Source organism: Saccharomyces cerevisiae, chromosome V (assembly GCF_000146045.2).
Source record: "Saccharomyces cerevisiae S288C chromosome V, complete sequence".
In the NCBI taxonomy this organism is placed as follows: domain Eukaryota; kingdom Fungi; phylum Ascomycota; class Saccharomycetes; order Saccharomycetales; family Saccharomycetaceae; genus Saccharomyces; species Saccharomyces cerevisiae.
Window position 1 is genome coordinate 558,766 of NC_001137.3, and position 18,109 is coordinate 576,874.

At 40.0% G+C, this 18,109-nt stretch overlaps 8 protein-coding genes across 8 annotated transcripts, besides 4 other annotated features; 5 read left to right on the forward strand and 3 right to left on the reverse strand.

Annotated features, from left to right (window-relative positions):
• Positions 1 to 688: 688 nt before the first annotated feature.
• Positions 689 to 1,600, forward strand: PUG1 (Pug1p; the record flags this gene model as incomplete). Its single annotated transcript, NM_001179075.3, has 1 exon — positions 689 to 1,600. The coding sequence occupies one exon, from the start codon at positions 689 to 691 to the stop codon at positions 1,598 to 1,600; it is 912 nt and encodes a 303-aa protein (NP_011112.3).
• A 1,339-nt stretch (positions 1,601 to 2,939) lies between these two features.
• On the reverse strand, positions 2,940 to 3,860 carry YER186C (uncharacterized protein; the record flags this gene model as incomplete). Its single annotated transcript, NM_001179076.3, has 1 exon — positions 2,940 to 3,860. The coding sequence occupies one exon, from the start codon at positions 3,858 to 3,860 to the stop codon at positions 2,940 to 2,942; it is 921 nt and encodes a 306-aa protein (NP_011113.3).
• A 1,302-nt stretch (positions 3,861 to 5,162) lies between these two features.
• Positions 5,163 to 5,259: a long terminal repeat (Ty5 LTR).
• A 2,205-nt stretch (positions 5,260 to 7,464) lies between these two features.
• Positions 7,465 to 7,890, forward strand: YER187W (uncharacterized protein; the record flags this gene model as incomplete). The annotated part of the gene is made up of 1 exon (NM_001179077.1): positions 7,465 to 7,890. The coding sequence occupies one exon, from the start codon at positions 7,465 to 7,467 to the stop codon at positions 7,888 to 7,890; it is 426 nt and encodes a 141-aa protein (NP_011114.1).
• A 1,384-nt stretch (positions 7,891 to 9,274) lies between these two features.
• On the forward strand, positions 9,275 to 9,994 carry YER188W (uncharacterized protein; the record flags this gene model as incomplete). Its single annotated transcript, NM_001348829.1, has 1 exon — positions 9,275 to 9,994. The coding sequence occupies one exon, from the start codon at positions 9,275 to 9,277 to the stop codon at positions 9,992 to 9,994; it is 720 nt and encodes a 239-aa protein (NP_001335771.1).
• A 31-nt stretch (positions 9,995 to 10,025) lies between these two features.
• Positions 10,026 to 10,259: a long terminal repeat (Ty5 LTR).
• A 574-nt stretch (positions 10,260 to 10,833) lies between these two features.
• Positions 10,834 to 18,109: a telomere (TEL05R; Telomeric region on the right arm of Chromosome V; annotated components include an X element core sequence, X element combinatorial repeats, and a long Y' element; TEL05R does have telomeric repeats (TEL05R-TR), but they are missing from the genome annotation due to difficulties encountered during sequencing and/or assembly).
• YER188C-A (uncharacterized protein) lies at positions 10,843 to 11,142 on the reverse strand (the record flags this gene model as incomplete). The annotated part of the gene is made up of 1 exon (NM_001184633.1): positions 10,843 to 11,142. One exon carries the CDS (start codon positions 11,140 to 11,142, stop codon positions 10,843 to 10,845), a length of 300 nt encoding a protein of 99 aa, NP_878070.1.
• Positions 10,853 to 10,930: an origin of replication (ARS523; Autonomously Replicating Sequence).
• YER189W (uncharacterized protein) lies at positions 12,390 to 12,758 on the forward strand (the record flags this gene model as incomplete). The annotated part of the gene is made up of 1 exon (NM_001179079.3): positions 12,390 to 12,758. The coding sequence occupies one exon, from the start codon at positions 12,390 to 12,392 to the stop codon at positions 12,756 to 12,758; it is 369 nt and encodes a 122-aa protein (NP_011116.3).
• On the forward strand, positions 12,715 to 17,760 carry YRF1-2 (Y' element ATP-dependent helicase protein 1 copy 2; the record flags this gene model as incomplete). Its single annotated transcript, NM_001179080.3, has 1 exon — positions 12,715 to 17,760. The coding sequence occupies one exon, from the start codon at positions 12,715 to 12,717 to the stop codon at positions 17,758 to 17,760; it is 5,046 nt and encodes a 1,681-aa protein (NP_011117.3).
• Positions 16,915 to 17,397, reverse strand: YER190C-B (uncharacterized protein; the record flags this gene model as incomplete). Its single annotated transcript, NM_001184590.1, has 1 exon — positions 16,915 to 17,397. One exon carries the CDS (start codon positions 17,395 to 17,397, stop codon positions 16,915 to 16,917), a length of 483 nt encoding a protein of 160 aa, NP_001073292.1.

The following is an 18,109-nucleotide window of genomic DNA, read 5'->3' on the forward strand; positions in this document are numbered from 1 at the left end:
GATTTGCTTCTAGCTTATAGAAAGGAAGAAAGTTTTTACTGTTCAAAGCACACATCAAAAAAATTATTACCCAGCCTTTCAAACAAACAAAGTACTCCAAAATAGTTATTTTTGAATACTAGCAAACCAACCAATCACTTTTTTTGTTGGATTATCAAATAAGCCTAATCAGGTCTTTCATGCAGCGTTGAATCCAGGTTACTTCACCGCACCTTAAGTTAAGATCAGGACAGTATCGGCTGTTCCTGAGAAACCAGCCATATTCAAGTTTCGGTATCCTAACCGTTGATATTGTCCTTATTTGTCGACCTTCAAATATTGTGGCTGCCATGTATATGAGCGCCTCGATCTATTATGACTAAGCCATGCGATTGTCGTGTAATGGTATCGCGCATACTGAAGGTTTCAGCCCTGTTTTGATGTGCCGCGGCAAAGTGGTTTTTCTCCATACAGGATGAAGTGTTTCTTTCCCCATGCCGCGGCAAGCTCATCCTAAATAAATCTCAACTTTTCAACTAAATGTACTTCAATTGAACAAATGCCAAGACCTCAAATGAATCAGTATAAAAGCACCTACCGAATCAATTGTGGGATGTATAGTCTCTTGCCTCAAAATGTCCAGGATAGTAGGTTAATAGTGTCCAATTACATAGCTACTTAATCTTTTATTGTCCATCAACGTTCCAAAATGTCCACAACTGATTCGGGGTTCGTACTTTACCACTATACGCCAAGTAAAGCGGCTGCAATCGTATTTGTCGTACTCTTCATTATAATGACAGTCATTTTTGCCGTTCAAACTTTATATGCTGCGAGAAAATCTTCTAAGGCATTGAAAAATAATCCATTTGAGTCATCTGATGATAAGGTCGATAGTCTTGAGGATGCTGAATACAAGCAACTAAAAATCACACCCACAGTTTTTGCGTTTATACCTTTCTTCACTGGCTGCATCATGGAAGCTGTCGGGTATATCGGGAGGGCTCTATCCAGTTCCAATCCTGAAAGAACGACCCCATATATTATCCAATCTGTTCTTTTATTAGTCGCTCCAGCACTAATAGCTGCGACGATTTATATGATTTTTGGAAGGTTATTACATGTTATGAGGTGCCAATCTTTAATTTTGATTTCTGCACGCTTTGGTACGACTTTCTTTGTTGTGGGAGATGTGTTTAGTTTCTTTTTACAAGCTGCAGGTGGCGGACTAATGTCTAAGGCAGGATCAACGAAGACTGGTTCAGGACTCATAACTGCGGGTCTTTTTGTACAGGTAATTTTTTTTGGATTTTTCATTATCAATGAGATAAGATTCACAGTAAATGTTAAAAGGAGATGCTTATTTTACGAAGATATTTCCAGAAAGTGGATCTTTGTGAATGCTACCCTATTATTAAGCAGTATGTTGATCCTACTACGTTCAATTGTCCGAATAGTTGAATTTATTCAGGGATTCAATGGCTATATAATCTCTCATGAGTATTTCATATATGTCTTCGATGCTGTACCTATGTTATTGGTAATAATAGCATTTAGTGTGGGATCCTTTTTCGGCAACGTATTCGATGTTATAAAGGAGTGTCAAACGTTAAGTAATTAGATAATATATATCAAATTTTGATTTCTATGTAGTGCAGCCAATCAATTTTAACTTCATTTAGAATAAAAATCTTTCCTCTTCTGCTTTGAAGCCATTAAAACGAAAGATCTAGGCGGTACTATTTCTCCATTCTCAGCCGTACAATCATGCACCGAAAAGGAAGGCAATGTATTGAATTTTTCGCCGAGAACAAAATATTTGTAAACACTCGTTAGATTCCGCATTGTTAAGTGGCATCACAAACACAATCAAGATTAAGAGAAAAGTAGCTCGTTGAGAAAGATTCTTGTACATATCGGGATACTTCTGAAGTCTAATAAAACATTCAAATAAAGACAGACTGGATAAAAGATTCCTGAACGTCAAAACTTATATCTTCTTGTCCCTTGGAATGTCTCTCTGCTCTTATATTGTTGCTGTTGAGTGGTCTCATGACAATAAAGTATGTCACTGAATTGAAGACTACTGAACCATGGCAGCTAATACAATCACGCCCATCCAGAAAAGTGTCGTGTGGCGAAAATTTTTGTTCACGTTGAACAGAGGGTACTGATTTCAAAGTGCTCTTAAGTCGTAATGACGGCCCTAATAATGATTTCCAGACCCTTTGGAAGGAGTTTCTTCTTTAAGTACTGCCCTCCCTGATCTATATTTGTAGGAAATTTTTAAAGTACCTAGCCTTTTTCTCAGTCACGGCTGTAGAGTGTACACAGAGCCTTTGAAGTTTGGTGCTTTACGAAATTAAAGCAGTCACCTATGTCATTTAGCTACAAAAAACTCGTCTAGAAGAACAGCACATCGGCCTCCTATATCGGTACTCATCACAGAATCAATGTATAGTATGTGTCAAGGAGAATGTATTAACGCCAAATTAAAGGCACACTAACATGTAATGAAGCTGGTGTTATATATTTTTTTTCAATTGACGTGAAACTCAGTGTCTTAGAATTATTTTTTAGTTCAAAGAGTACGGCTATTGAAGTGAGCCACAATGTCATTTAGCTTTATAAACACAAGAGTAAAAGTGCGCTTGTCTTCGCCTCAATGAATTAATGGAGCAGAAAATTTCTTAACGGTCAGCAATACTTGAAAATAATTTTAGCAGTTCAAACTTTCGTTGTTATCTTGATACTGAACTCTCCTTAGTATTCATATAAATGATTCTATTTAATAGTCCCCTCCGCAGGGTAATTTTAAGGCCTTCTTTTATTTCCAAAGGAATTAGTATATAGCATATAATATAATTTATCACCAAATCAACAGAAAATATCATAATAGCATTAACCCGCAAGAATTTCTTTAAATGAACACAGTTTTCTGCAGTGTTAAATAGAAATTTCTAATTATCCTGCATCCAAGACATGAAATCGGTATATTCAAGGAAATTTATTAGCACTGAAATGCATATATTCATTTTTGTTAGCCACGGAACTGAACTCTCATTATAATGTGGCGGTCCGGTTTCCCCTAAAAATAATTGAGGGCATATATGCATATCTTTTCGAGACTCAGGTTGAAAAAGAGCCTCCTTAGTTCTGCACATACATCCAATAGTAGGGCAGGAGTCCCAATCAAATTTAGGTATGTCCTCTATGCTATCACCCACCTCTGGTAAACAGCCAATTGCGGCCTTTATGATGAACAGTGAGGAATTCAAATTAAATTTACTCTCTGAGGTGAAAACCCATTTCATAATAACCTTTTTATCCTCTACAACATATACTGATCTAATTTCAGAGCATCTAACCAGTGTCAATATCCTAAAATCTTCCTTTTTTCCGAAGTTGAGCTCTAGTATGTGGGATATTCTCTCCTTATTGCGATAATAGCTTGTTTTCTTCACCTTAACAGTGCAAAAAAGAACTTTAAACAGAGTGAAACCGTCGCACTCTCCTTTTACCTCATAATCCGACTCTTCAGGGAAGTCCCCATTTTTCAATATCTCGTATTGATAAAAAAGAAAACCCACATAATCTCGCCTAACAAAAAAAGGCTTCTTAGTGCGGAAGGCAAATAACGGCAAGCCCTCTCCATCCGCCGTAAATGACTTGAAGGGATGCTTCCTACTTGCAAACAGATTTATAGATCGTTGTGATTTGAATATTAGATCGTCTTTGAAAACACGAAGCTTGACCATTCCAGTTTTCGTTACAGTATCAAATTTAAACTTATCCGGAACATCCTTCCTGTCTTCGTTAGCGTAGATTTCTTCTTCTATAGCCTTTACTCGAGGCTCGTAACCATCAGGATGCCACAGCATGATACTGTTTACAGAACTCGATCATATACTAGAACCTTTGACTTCGGTAATCAGCCCGCATCCTATGCTTTCATTTCCTTGGCGTATGTTACTGACTAGTTTCCTGGCTTAAAATAGGAGAATTCATCCTCTTAGTTATTTTCTTGGTGGACCACGTGCCTTGCTTAAAGCAGGGCGCTGCCGTTGTTGCAACAGCATTTTCAGACTTTCCTTTAGGTAAAAAAGGTCAACCAATAATTTTATTTTATTTCTGATGATGGTTGCGCGTTCCAAGAAAATCAAAACCTTGGGCCTCATCCTCTTCTAAGACGTATAATGCAATCAAGAAACCCTTCCCAAAACCTAATAAAGGCTTGTTATTAGTTTCAAATTCAGGCAGAACTCGACTTGGATCTTTTAAACTTTTAAAGTCGTAGAAAATAGGTGCATAATTAGCTAAAACAGAAGAGACTCACCATTTGAATTATATAACTTTATTAATTCGAGTAAAACATCCATCAGGTATAGCGTGTTGCGGAAAGACTTTTTTTACTCTTATTGTAACAAATATGTGTTACAATTTACCTGTAACCTTGTTCTGTATAAAATTTTCTCTCGTTGTCATATGCCAATCTTTATATAATTAATAGAAATTTAGGAGGAACACAAGAAGAGGGGTAGATCCCGACAAGCCTTAACATACAGACGTAAAATTACTCGCAAATTTGCGAACCACTTGGTCAGGTGCGGTACGTAAAACGAAGATTTGTACAATAAAAATATTGTTGGTTTAGCTAGATTATATTCTCCGATGATTTTTTAACTTCGATTTCCATCAAATTTTATATTAGACAGTAATGGAGTTTCAATTTCGAAGTCACTTCACTTGAAGCTGAATTATACTAAAAAAATTTTCTTTTACTTGATTTATTGCTCTGCAGTGTCTGATAGTGTAATGGCGGATAATGCAAAGAAGAGTAAAGGGAAGATATTTTATTTCTTTGATTATACAAAATTTTTAACTTGTATGTGATCCCTGTCTTTAATATCGTTTCATTATACAAACTAACTACAGAAATAGCTAAATGAGTGATTACTGTGCCATCATTTTGACTTCAAAGATCATCTATATCTTGATATAACATCTACCTGTCGAAAGTAAGATCATCCCTTTGCGGGCATGTAAGGTGTAAGATATAAGAACAAACAATTGCTAGAAAATAGCTTTGAATGAATGTTAAAAGGGACTGAACTTAGAAGTGTGCGATTTTCTGTTTTCAAAATTTGCCCAAAGCGCTTCTTTTCTTTTTAAGAATTGTATAGATGTAATTATTTAACGGATGTCTGACATTATTGAACCTTCCTAACTCCACAAAAATAACCAACGGGACCTCTACCTTACTAAACCACTTCCCGCCCCATTAACTAACCAGCATAACCTAGACAATACAAGGAAATGTACTTCGAAATTTTAAGGTAAACGCAATTCTTGTCACAATATAAAGCTCTCACTGTGCTCATACACTGCTTCGATAATAAAAACCAAATGGTTTCTACTAAAACATAGCAAGCCTCACAAGATATAGAGATCACACACCATTGAAAAAGAAAGTTCAGCAAGTTTGCTGGAGGTTGCAAAGAGACTAACGAAGGGCTTTCATAACGACATTTTACAGTTATTGATAAAAGAATGCTTTTACGACAGCAGAACCTATTGGTTTGAAGAAGATAGAGGTCTAGTAGTATATTGTTGCTTTAATGATTCAAACTCTTAACAATGTGGGCAAATATGCGTATGATTTCGTTCTGGGAAAGGATAGTAAGAAGCCTTTTTGATTACAAAACCGTGAAAGACGGTTTAGCAGCTTTTACAGGAAACCTGCTTTACCTTAGCCAGTGTTTTCTCATCTTCAAAAAAAAGTATTGTACGCAACTCTTCCATCTAGCAGAGCTCCCGCTCTTTTTCAAACAAGTTTCATTATATTTATTCTTAATAATTTTGGTATCATCGAGGTGAGGTCTTCGTTGTTTCAACACCAGCTATTTTTCAGCGGCTTACAATTACGTAGTTCTATTAACGAATACACTGGGAGGTGAGTATAATCATGGACTGTAACACTATACGACTCCAACACGTTATATGTATCAGTTATATATATATATTATATTATTTTGGGAAGAGTAGCATTGCTTTTGAAAGTACACGGGGTTTACTTTGGCTCATAGAATGGGTCTGGATATGAAATTCTGAAATATTCAGATTTTGGAGTACTGAAAATATTTAGCAAGAATTTCAAATATTAGTTAGTAAACCAAACCAAGGCATCTGAACTTGAACCTCCATAACTCGCTTTCTAACATAATGAGCTTGTATGACATAATATTATAGAACTCGAGGTTAACCTTTAAATATAAATATAGTAATCTTCATGATAATAATTTCAGGGTAGTGCGCGTATTTGTCGAAAAAACGCAAAATGACAGAAATTCTATGTTTACTGACTTTAGATTTTGTTTTAGATCAATTGGCGGAAAAAGGACGCAGTCTGTAACTTTGATTGGCATCTTGATTTGATTTGTTGGGTGGTTCTCTTACAATCAATGGTTTATTTCATGGAAAGCTTGATGACATGTGATAGCACACCATGCTAATTAGTGAAAAGAGTCCTTGTTGACTTACCACATGTGCAGCCGCCTTTTACCGTGGTGCGAAGCATATTGAGCGGCCTGGAGACCAAGAATGTCAGGGCCTTTAAACAATAGAAGAAGTGTATAGGAAAAAACTAAGGTGTTTTGAGATATTTTTTATAAAAGTAGTATTTCTTAAAAATCAGCGGGGAGCCATTCTTTGAAGGCGCGCTTGCAAATTTTAGGTATTGGGCTTGATTATTTTGGCAAGTGTCATGCATTGTAACAAATCTATATAAAGTGACAATTCTGGAACACTGTATCGTAATCCCAAATAATGTATGTAGAATAGAAAAAAATATATGAAAAAATGAATAGATCATACACAGACGACATGAATAGCAGCCCTCCAAATTACTTGACAACAAGGACGTTTAGAATCGTTAGATTGTTTGCAATAATTTTTGCACTGCTTTTGGTAGCGTACTCATTATTTTTAAGCACACTTAGAACTGGAGCTATACCTGACCGCGCCAACACTGCTGCTCTAGTACGGCGAGCTAGGTGATCATTTGCGACTGGATTAGGACTAGGAGGATTTTTAATTGCTGCAGCCGCTTATGCTACTCCTTACTGGGTCGCAGCAACCTGTATCGCATCCACTAGCGGAATATGTTCACCTATAGCTGGTGCTGTTTTAGCAACTTCAGCAGTTATAGTTGCAGCAGTTTTAGTGGGAAAGAGTTCTGGCTCAGCAACAAAGCGAGGGTTAAGTGAGACTATTAATGTACTGAATCATACTATAACACTCACTGATCATGTGCTCAATGGGCAAACATTGTCTAATGGTACTGGTAGTAATTTTGTTACAATAGAGTTTAGTGGGTATGCAGTACATGACACTATTAAACGTGACGGTGCTGCTGAGATCAACTTTGTGGGGTATACTACGGAGCATGGAACCCACATCAGCACGAGTAGCGTACATAATGTGAGCATGCTCATCGATCAAATCGTGGCAGCGGTACCAGGGGTACCTGATATAAGTGGCAACGCTTCGGCCCTATCGTTACAGAGACGCAGTCAAGAGTTCGCCACCTCATGGATATCAATGACATATAGTCAGAGTTATGGTGACCTGGCACAGAACTGGCAGAATGACGAAGGTGGAGCAGGAAATTTTGATTCTTATGCTGAAGAGAAGTTACAGAATTTCTTTTCAGGTAATAGGGATTGGAAATACTGCTTTGCTGCTGAGGACACGAAAAACGGTGAGCCACTTGATTACGATGACATACCTGGTGACGGTGCAGGCACGGGTTCGGCATTCAAGTCTGAGATATATTTTAACACTTACGGTGGTATAGATAATTATTGTAATGACGAGCATATCGGTGCTCAGAACACTGGAGATGGTCGATAAAGCTTTACGCCTGTCGCTGAATTGACTGACCCGAAATTAAGAACTGTTGACGTAGTGAATTACGATCTAGTTTATATGTCATAATGTAGTAAGTTTATTGGACCCTTCTATATGTTATGTAAATGTAATAATTACATAGTTACTGCTTTTGTACATAGAAACTATAGTTTCTTAAGTACTACCGGATTAGAGGTTTGCTACTATATGTTTTCCTTGTCTCAAGCATTACTGAAACAACTCTGAAACAATACTAAAACATTACTCATATCATGCTTTTGGGTTACCACATTCAACAATAACTCGAATACATTTATAAAAAAAACAAAACTAAGGTACAAAACACACACCACACCACATACGCGCTGATTGGTTTTATGGAAGCTAATAGTTCAGACATAGCTCAGAAAAATAATAATAAGTATTATCAAATATAACTCATCTGGTTACATGCTAAGTTCTTGTCAAGTGATATAGCGTTATCTTTATTATTGAATTAAATTCTATAATTAGAATTCGACTACACCAACTAATGACTCTAAAAAATATGTGATTGCCCTTCAAGATTGCATTATTTCTCAATGCATTACATACATAGAGTATACTAGATACAGATAGATGATTGTAAGTGTTGGAACAAGATTCAATTATCATCCTATTTATTGCGATAGACGCACTACTTGAGAGTGATATACTTACTTATGCTACTGCATTCAAAGAGTACCACTAAACAATCTCAACAGAATCAATCAGACTTTTTTTTGCCACAAAAACTTTTAACGATGTCCTTTGGCAGTACTGTATTTTGAGATTAAAGGCGTTCAGTCAATAAAAAATCTAAATTCTTGTTCATTTTCAGTTCTGGTATTTTTTTCATATTAATGATGGGGTGGCTCTGGAGGCTCATTTTTCCCACTGAAGATCGCTGGTAATTTCGTTCGTATGTTTTAAAGAGAACTATATCCTGTCGCCAATTATGTGCAGTTGATGAGAAAACTAAGATAGAAATAAGTAGGGATGGAACCAGGATCCACAAGAAGCGCGTTTAGCCGATCCGGCTTATCAGGTACGAGAAGCAGTATTATTAAGTAAGAAAGCGCGCAGGAAAGCGGCCTTTTGAAAGCACGTCTGCAGACATCTCACGACACATTCCCAAATAGGGCCCTGCTAAAAAAAAAGCAGCAGAGCGTACGTTGCCTGGGAAGCATGGTTTAGCGTGTTGCTATATTATGGTAAGGGGGGTGGTCAGTATACGTTGTGCTGACTGCCAGAGAATATCCTTATTCACAATTATTTGTTGAGTTTGATACTTATTTACAGAGACTATATATAATGACACTTTTGGAATACAGTATCGCTACTCAATATCATAAAAAAAGTAACAATAATGATGCCTACCTACCTAGGAAAGTTAACGTGGTCATACTTTTTTACCACTTTAGGACTAGCTTGTGCTTACAACGTAACAGAACAAATGGAATTTGATCAGTTCAAATCAGATTACCTTGCCTGTCTCGCACCAGAACACAGAAACATTGTAGTCGATTTGGCTAGTAATGGATTCATAACAATTTCACCGATGGCGAATGCAACAATTGACTTTGAGGATGTAACTAGTGATTATTTTAACTGCACTGACGTCAATACTAACGTACAGGTTACGATCGCGTCATTTTACAATGAATACGGTTTTGGGCCCGATGATAACGGCTATTATCACGCTATGGAAGAACCCTCAGAATTTGAACGGCATGACATGGATGTTAGGCTCTACAGACCATACTATCCAGGTGAGTTTGTCATGGGAAGACGTTCAGATGCACTTGGAGTGACTGGTTTTGACCAAAAGGACTGCGCAGGTGAGGGTTTTTACGACGAACAAACTGCAGCAACGTCATGTCAAAATATAGGCTCCACTCAGTACGCCAAGTCGGTCAGGTCTTATAACTATGGATGCTGCGGCGGGGCGGTCTGGATCAGGATTTGGCCGCATCACAATTGTTCAAAAGGTCATGATCACCATTTCAAGATAAGGCCAGGCCAGATGCTATGCTGGAATGTCAACCCATATTCTTGGATGCAACCAGAATCCGGATGGAATCCGTAACGAATAGGATTCTGGACATACGTTAGGTTCTTGTCGAATGTGATAACCCAAAAGCATGGTACAAGTGATGCTTCTTTTTTGTGTCGGTAATACACAAGGAGAACATATAGTGATAAACCTCTAACCCACTATTACTTAAGAAACCCTAGTTTCTATGCACAAAAGTAGAACCCTATATATCTTATATTTGTATTACATATATAAATGTCCAGTAAACTTACCACATTATGACATATAAGCTAGATCGTAATTCACTACGTCAAAATTACATTATGGGAGTGAAAGTATAATGGAGCACCCGTGTGAGTATGTGCTTGTTGACGTTAACGAGGATGAACAAACGACAAATAGATTCGACGTATTGAAGTACTTCTTGGCCACTTTTCATCTTCTGACGCGGTGAGCTTTTAAGAGCCCTTCTTTTTCGACTGGCCACGTGAGAAGACATACAGTTCAGCTTACATAGCTTTGGCCCATACAATACCTATGTGCCCCAAACCGCAGAGACGATTAGCACACCTTTTTACCTGCACCACAGTCATTTCTCGATAATGGTGAAAACACAGTGATACCACCGCACAGCAAAGGTGCTGCCAATGGACTTGAAATATTTTATGGAGTGCGAATAAAAAAATGCTCATGGACTCGAATATGAGATGCAAAGCCACCCTGTGCAAAATGGTTATCCTTGTGGGAGAGTGTTACGACAGTGATGTGGCATATTATTCTAATGTATGGTCTGTGTAAGTACGAAATATTCTGAAATGGCATCCGTTCAAGCAATGGTAATATTAAGGAACTTATACGTTAATGACGTCATGGTGGTATTGATACGTAATTGAGTGTGTTTATGTATTATCGTTGAAGGATAGAATATTTTTATGTTTAGGTGATTTTAGTGGTGATTTTTTTGTAATATTGACATAAGTGTATATAAATTGAGTGGATAGTAGATGGTGAAAAAGTGGTATAACGTATGTATTAAGGGCAGTTATACAATATTTGGGGCCGCCGAATGAGATATAGATATTAAAATGTGGATAATCGTGGGCTTTATGGGTAAATGGCACAGGGTATAAACCGCTGAGGCAAGTGCCGTGCATAATGATGTGAGTGCATTTGTACTGATTTAGTGAGAGATGGGCCATGGAGTGGAATGTGAGAGTAGGGTAAGTTTGAGAGTGGTATACTGTAGTAGCATCCGTGTGCGTATGCCATATCAGTATACAAGTGAGGGTGAGTATGGCATGTGGTGGTGGGATTGGAGTGGTAGGGTAAGCACGTGTGTATTATTTACGATCATTTGTTAACGTTTCAATATGGTGGTAGAACAACAGTATAGTGAGTAGGACATGGTGGATGGTAGGGTAATGGTAGGGTAAGTGGTGGTGGAGTTGGATATGGGTAATTGGAGGGTAACGGTTATGGTGGACGGTGGGTTGGTGGTAGGAAGTAGAGGGATGGATGGTGGTTGGGGTGGTATGGTTGAATGGGACAGGGTAACGAGTGGACAGTAGGGTAATGGAGGGTAAGTTTGGAGACAGGTTGGCGAGGGTTAGATTAGGATAGCATATCTATGTCACCTTATTGCATGCTGGATGGTGTTAGACAAGGCCGTAGGGACATATAGCATCTAGGAAGTAACCTTGTACGAAAATAGGCAATATTTCCTGTTTGACGCAGATTTTAGCCCAAAGATCTAGCGTTAAGGAATTTTTTTATAGTGGGACATTGCAAACCAAGGAAGTAACTTGATACGTCGTTGGTGAATGGGTCTGTTTTCTTATTCGGCGGGGTAATACATTTTGAGGGAAGGTTGTCTGTCTGACGCGCCATATGTAGGTACGCCAAAAAGGGCTCCTTTACTTCGAAGCGCGAGGTCGTATACCTAATAAGGAAATGTAATTTATAACTTTTTATTATATTGGTCTTTTCGAGAGCGGAAGAAGTTGTAGGCTAAGCGCAGGCTAAGCGTAGGTCCATGTTTAAAGTATCCAAGAGAATATCCACGAAGCGGCTGAGCAACGAACAGAATCCTGGTTCTCCTCGACTAAGCAGATAGTTAAGATACTGTGCACCATGGAAATTGAAAACGAACGTACGTACCGACTACTTTATTTTTGCAGGCCGGAAATCAAGCGATGAATGAGACATCCTTCTGTTTTCTATGTTGTGCTTGAAGGGGACAGACAGTCGCTTATCTTAGTGAGATTTTGTTTGCTTTTGCTGCACCTGCATAGCGCAGATTCTGCATCTTCTCAATAGCTTAATTATTACATTCTTAGATGATGATAAGACGGAAACTGGAGAATCTTTTGTTTATATTGATGGATTTCTTGTCAAAAAGCATAACAATCAACATACTATTGTTAATTTCGAAACTTACAAAAATAAAATGAAAGTTTCCGATAGGCGTAAGTTTGAAAAAGCAAACTTTGACGAGTTTGAGTCGGCTCTAAATAACAAAAACGACTTGGTACATTGTCCCTCAATAACTTTATTTGAATCGATCCCCACGGAAGTGCGGTCATTCTACGAAGACGAAAAGTCTGGCCTAATCAAAGTGGTAAAATTCAGAACTGGTGCAATGGATAGGAAAAGGTCTTTTGAAAAAATTGTCATTTCCGTCATGGTCGGGAAAAATGTACAAAAGTTCCTGACGTTTGTTGAAGACGAACCAGATTTCCAGGGCGGACCAATCCCTTCAAACAAACCACGTGATGGTCTACACGTTGTTTCAAGTGCATACTTTGAAATTCAATAGAAAGGATTACGATACCCTTTCTCTTTTTTACCTCAACAGAGGATACTATAATGAGTTGAGTTTCCGTGTCCTGGAACGTTGTCACGAAAAAGCGAGTGCTAGGCCGAACGACAGCTCTACGATGCGTACTTTCACTGACTTTGTTTCCGGCGCACCTATTGTAAGGAGTCTTCAGAAAAGTACCATAAGGAAATATGGGTACAATTTGGCACCCTACATGTTTTTGTTACTACACGTAGATGAGCTATCGATTTTTTCTGCATACCAAGCAAGTTTACCTGGCGAAAAGAAAGTCGACACAGAGCGGCTGAAGCGTGATCTATGCCCACGTAAACCCACTGAGATAAAGTACTTTTCACAGATATGTAACGATATGATGAACAAAAAGGACCGATTGGGTGATATTTTGCATATTATCTTGCGAGCATGTGCGCTCAATTTCGGGGCGGGTCCCCGTGGTGGCGCTGGTGACGAAGAGGATCGATCCATTACGAATGAAGAACCCATTATTCCCTCTGTGGACGAGCATGGCTTGAAAGTATGTAAGTTGCGCAGTCCTAACACTCCACGAAGACTCAGAAAAACACTAGATGCCGTGAAAGCTTTATTGGTGTCGTCTTGTGCTTGTACCGCAAGGGATTTAGATATATTTGATGACAACAACGGCGTTGCGATGTGGAAATGGATCAAAATTCTGTACCACGAAGTAGCGCAGGAAACCGCGCTGAAGGACTCTTATAGAATAACTTTGGTACCTTCTTCTGATGGTGTATCAGTATGTGGAAAACTGTTTAATCGCGAGTATGTCCGCGGCTTTTACTTTGCATGCAAGGCTCAGTTTGATAACCTTTGGGAAGAATTGAACGACTGCTTTTATATGCCTACAGTGGTTGATATTGCCAGCCTCATTTTGCGTAATCGAGAAGTTTTGTTCAGAGAGCCAAAGCGAGGAATTGACGAGTATCTGGAGAACGATTCTTTCCTTCAAATGATACCTGTTAAATATCGTGAAATTGTGCTGCCCAAGTTGAGAAGAGATACTAACAAAATGACCGCGGCTCTTAAAAATAAAGTCACTGTTGCAATTGACGAGCTTACGGTGCCACTTATGTGGATGATCCATTTTGCCGTAGGATACCCTTACCGTTATCCAGAGCTTCAGCTACTCGCTTTTGCCGGTCCTCAGCGCAACGTATACGTCGATGATACAACAAGACGCATCCAACTGTACACTGATTACAACAAGAACGGTTCATCGGAGCCTCGACTTAAGACGCTTGACGGACTCACTTCAGATTACGTGTTTTATTTTGTCACTGTGCTAAGGCAAATGCAAATATGTGCGCTTGGTAACAGTTATGACGCTTTTAATCATGATCCTTGGATGGATGTGGTGGGATTTGAGGATCCAGATCAAGTAACAAATCGAGACATTTCGAGGATAGTTTTGTATTCCTACATGTTTCTGAATACCGCGAAGGGCTGTCTGGTTGAATACGCAACTTTTCGGCAGTACATGAGGGAACTTCCGAAGAATGCACCTCAGAAGCTGAATTTTCGGGAGATGCGTCAGGGGTTGATTGCCCTAGGACGGCACTGCGTAGGTAGCAGATTTGAAACAGATTTGTACGAGTCGGCGACGAGTGAACTCATGGCCAATCATTCCGTTCAAACAGGGCGAAATATTTACGGTGTGGATTCCTTTTCGTTAACTAGTGTCAGTGGGACGACCGCCACTTTATTGCAGGAACGAGCTTCCGAGCGCTGGATTCAATGGTTAGGCCTTGAAAGCGACTACCATTGTTCATTCTCTAGTACTCGGAATGCGGAAGACGTAGTGGCAGGTGAGGCGGCGAGTTCAGATCATCATCAAAAAATTTCAAGAGTAACGCGAAAAAGGCCCCGAGAGCCCAAGAGTACAAACGATATCCTCGTCGCAGGCCAGAAACTCTTTGGCAGCTCCTTTGAATTCAGGGACTTGCATCAGTTGCGCTTATGTCATGAAATATACATGGCAGACACACCCTCTGTGGCAGTACAGGCCCCACCGGGCTATGGTAAGACGGAGTTATTTCATCTCCCCTTGATAGCACTGGCGTCTAAGGGCGACGTGAAATATGTGTCGTTTCTGTTTGTACCGTACACAGTGTTGCTTGCTAATTGCATGATCAGGTTGAGCCGATGCGGTTGCTTGAATGTGGCCCCTGTAAGAAACTTTATTGAAGAAGGTTGCGATGGCGTTACTGATTTATACGTGGGGATCTACGATGATCTTGCTAGCACTAATTTCACAGACAGGATAGCTGCGTGGGAGAATATTGTTGAGTGCACCTTTAGGACCAACAACGTAAAATTGGGTTACCTCATTGTAGATGAGTTTCACAACTTTGAAACGGAGGTCTACCGGCAGTCGCAATTTGGGGGCATAACTAACCTTGATTTTGACGCTTTTGAGAAAGCAATCTTTTTGAGCGGCACAGCACCTGAGGCTGTAGCTGATGCTGCGTTGCAGCGTATTGGGCTTACGGGACTGGCCAAGAAGTCGATGGACATCAACGAGCTCAAACGGTCGGAAGATCTCAGCAGAGGTCTATCCAGCTATCCAACACGGATGTTTAATCTAATCAAGGAGAAATCCGAGGTGCCTTTAGGGCATGTTCATAAAATTTGGAAGAAAGTGGAATCACAGCCCGAAGAAGCACTGAAGCTTCTTTTAGCCCTCTTTGAAATTGAACCAGAGTCGAAGGCCATTGTAGTTGCAAGCACAACCAACGAAGTGGAAGAATTGGCCTGCTCTTGGAGAAAGTATTTTAGGGTGGTATGGATACACGGGAAGCTGGGTGCTGCAGAAAAGGTGTCTCGCACAAAGGAGTTTGTCACTGACGGTAGCATGCGAGTTCTCATCGGAACGAAATTAGTGACTGAAGGAATTGACATTAAGCAATTGATGATGGTGATCATGCTTGATAATAGACTTAATATTATTGAGCTCATTCAAGGCGTAGGGAGACTAAGAGATGGGGGCCTCTGTTATCTATTATCTAGAAAAAACAGTTGGGCGGCAAGGAATCGTAAGGGTGAATTACCACCGATTAAGGAAGGCTGTATAACCGAACAGGTACGCGAGTTCTATGGACTTGAATCAAAGAAAGGAAAAAAGGGCCAGCATGTTGGATGCTGTGGCTCCAGGACAGACCTGTCTGCTGACACAGTGGAACTGATAGAAAGAATGGACAGATTGGCTGAAAAACAGGCGACAGCTTCCATGTCGATCGTTGCGTTACCGTCTAGCTTCCAGGAGAGCAATAGCAGTGACAGGTGCAGAAAGTATTGCAGCAGTGATGAGGACAGCGACACGTGCATTCATGGTAGTGCTAATGCCAGTACCAATGCGACTACCAACTCCAGCACTAATGCTACTACCACTGCCAGCACCAACGTCAGGACTAGTGCTACTACCACTGCCAGCATCAACGTCAGGACTAGTGCGACTACCACTGAAAGTACCAACTCCAGCACTAATGCTACTACCACTGCCAGCACCAACGTCAGGACTAGTGCTACTACCACTGCCAGCATCAACGTCAGGACTAGTGCGACTACCACTGAAAGTACCAACTCCAACACTAGTGCTACTACCACCGAAAGTACCGACTCCAACACTAGTGCTACTACCACCGAAAGTACCGACTCCAACACTAGTGCTACTACCACTGCTAGCACCAACTCCAGCACTAATGCCACTACCACTGCTAGCACCAACTCCAGCACTAATGCCACTACCACTGAAAGTACCAACGCTAGTGCCAAGGAGGACGCCAATAAAGATGGCAATGCTGAGGATAATAGATTCCATCCAGTCACCGACATTAACAAAGAGTCGTATAAGCGGAAAGGGAGTCAAATGGTTTTGCTAGAGAGAAAGAAACTGAAAGCACAATTTCCCAATACTTCCGAGAATATGAATGTCTTACAGTTTCTTGGATTTCGGTCTGACGAAATTAAACATCTTTTCCTCTATGGTATTGACGTATACTTCTGCCCAGAGGGAGTATTCACACAATACGGATTATGCAAGGGCTGTCAAAAGATGTTCGAGCTCTGTGTCTGTTGGGCTGGCCAGAAAGTATCGTATCGGAGGATGGCTTGGGAAGCACTAGCTGTGGAGAGAATGCTGCGAAATGACGAGGAATACAAAGAATACTTGGAAGACATCGAGCCATATCATGGGGACCCTGTAGGATATTTGAAATATTTTAGCGTAAAAAGGGGAGAGATCTACTCTCAGATACAGAGAAATTATGCTTGGTACCTGGCCATTACTAGAAGAAGAGAAACAATTAGTGTATTGGATTCGACAAGAGGCAAGCAAGGGAGCCAAGTTTTCCGCATGTCTGGAAGGCAGATCAAAGAGTTGTATTATAAAGTATGGAGCAACTTGCGTGAATCGAAGACAGAGGTGCTGCAGTACTTTTTGAACTGGGACGAAAAAAAGTGCCGGGAAGAATGGGAGGCAAAAGACGATACGGTCTTTGTGGAAGCGCTCGAGAAAGTTGGAGTTTTTCAGCGTTTGCGTTCCATGACGAGCGCTGGACTGCAGGGTCCGCAGTACGTCAAGCTGCAGTTTAGCAGGCATCATCGACAGTTGAGGAGCAGATATGAATTAAGTCTAGGAATGCACTTGCGAGATCAGCTTGCGCTGGGAGTTACCCCATCTAAAGTGCCGCATTGGACGGCATTCCTGTCGATGCTGATAGGGCTGTTCTGCAATAAAACATTTCGGCAGAAACTGGAATATCTTTTGGAGCAGATTTCGGAGGTGTGGTTGTTACCACATTGGCTTGATTTGGCAAACGTTGAAGTTCTCGCTGCAGATAACACGAGGGTACCGCTGTACATGCTGATGGTAGCGGTTCACAAAGAGCTGGATAGCGATGATGTTCCAGACGGTAGATTTGATATATTATTATGTAGAGATTCGAGCAGAGAAGTTGGAGAGTGAAGGAAATTGTTGTTACGAAAGTCAGTGATTATGTATTGTGTAGTATAGTATATTGTAAGAAATTTTTTTTTCTAGGGAATATGCGTTTTGATGTAGTAGTATTTCACTGTTTTGATTTAGTGTTTGTTGCACGGCAGTAGCGAGAGACAAGTGGGAAAGAGTAGGATAAAAAGACAATCTATAAAAAGTAAACATAAAATAAAGGTAGTAAGTAGCTTTTGGTTGAACATCCGGGTAAGAGACAACAGGGCTTGGAGGAGACGTACATGAGGGCTATTTAGGGCTATTTAGGGCTATGTAGAAGTGCTGTAGGGCTAAAGAACAGGGTTTCATTTTCATTTTTTTTTTT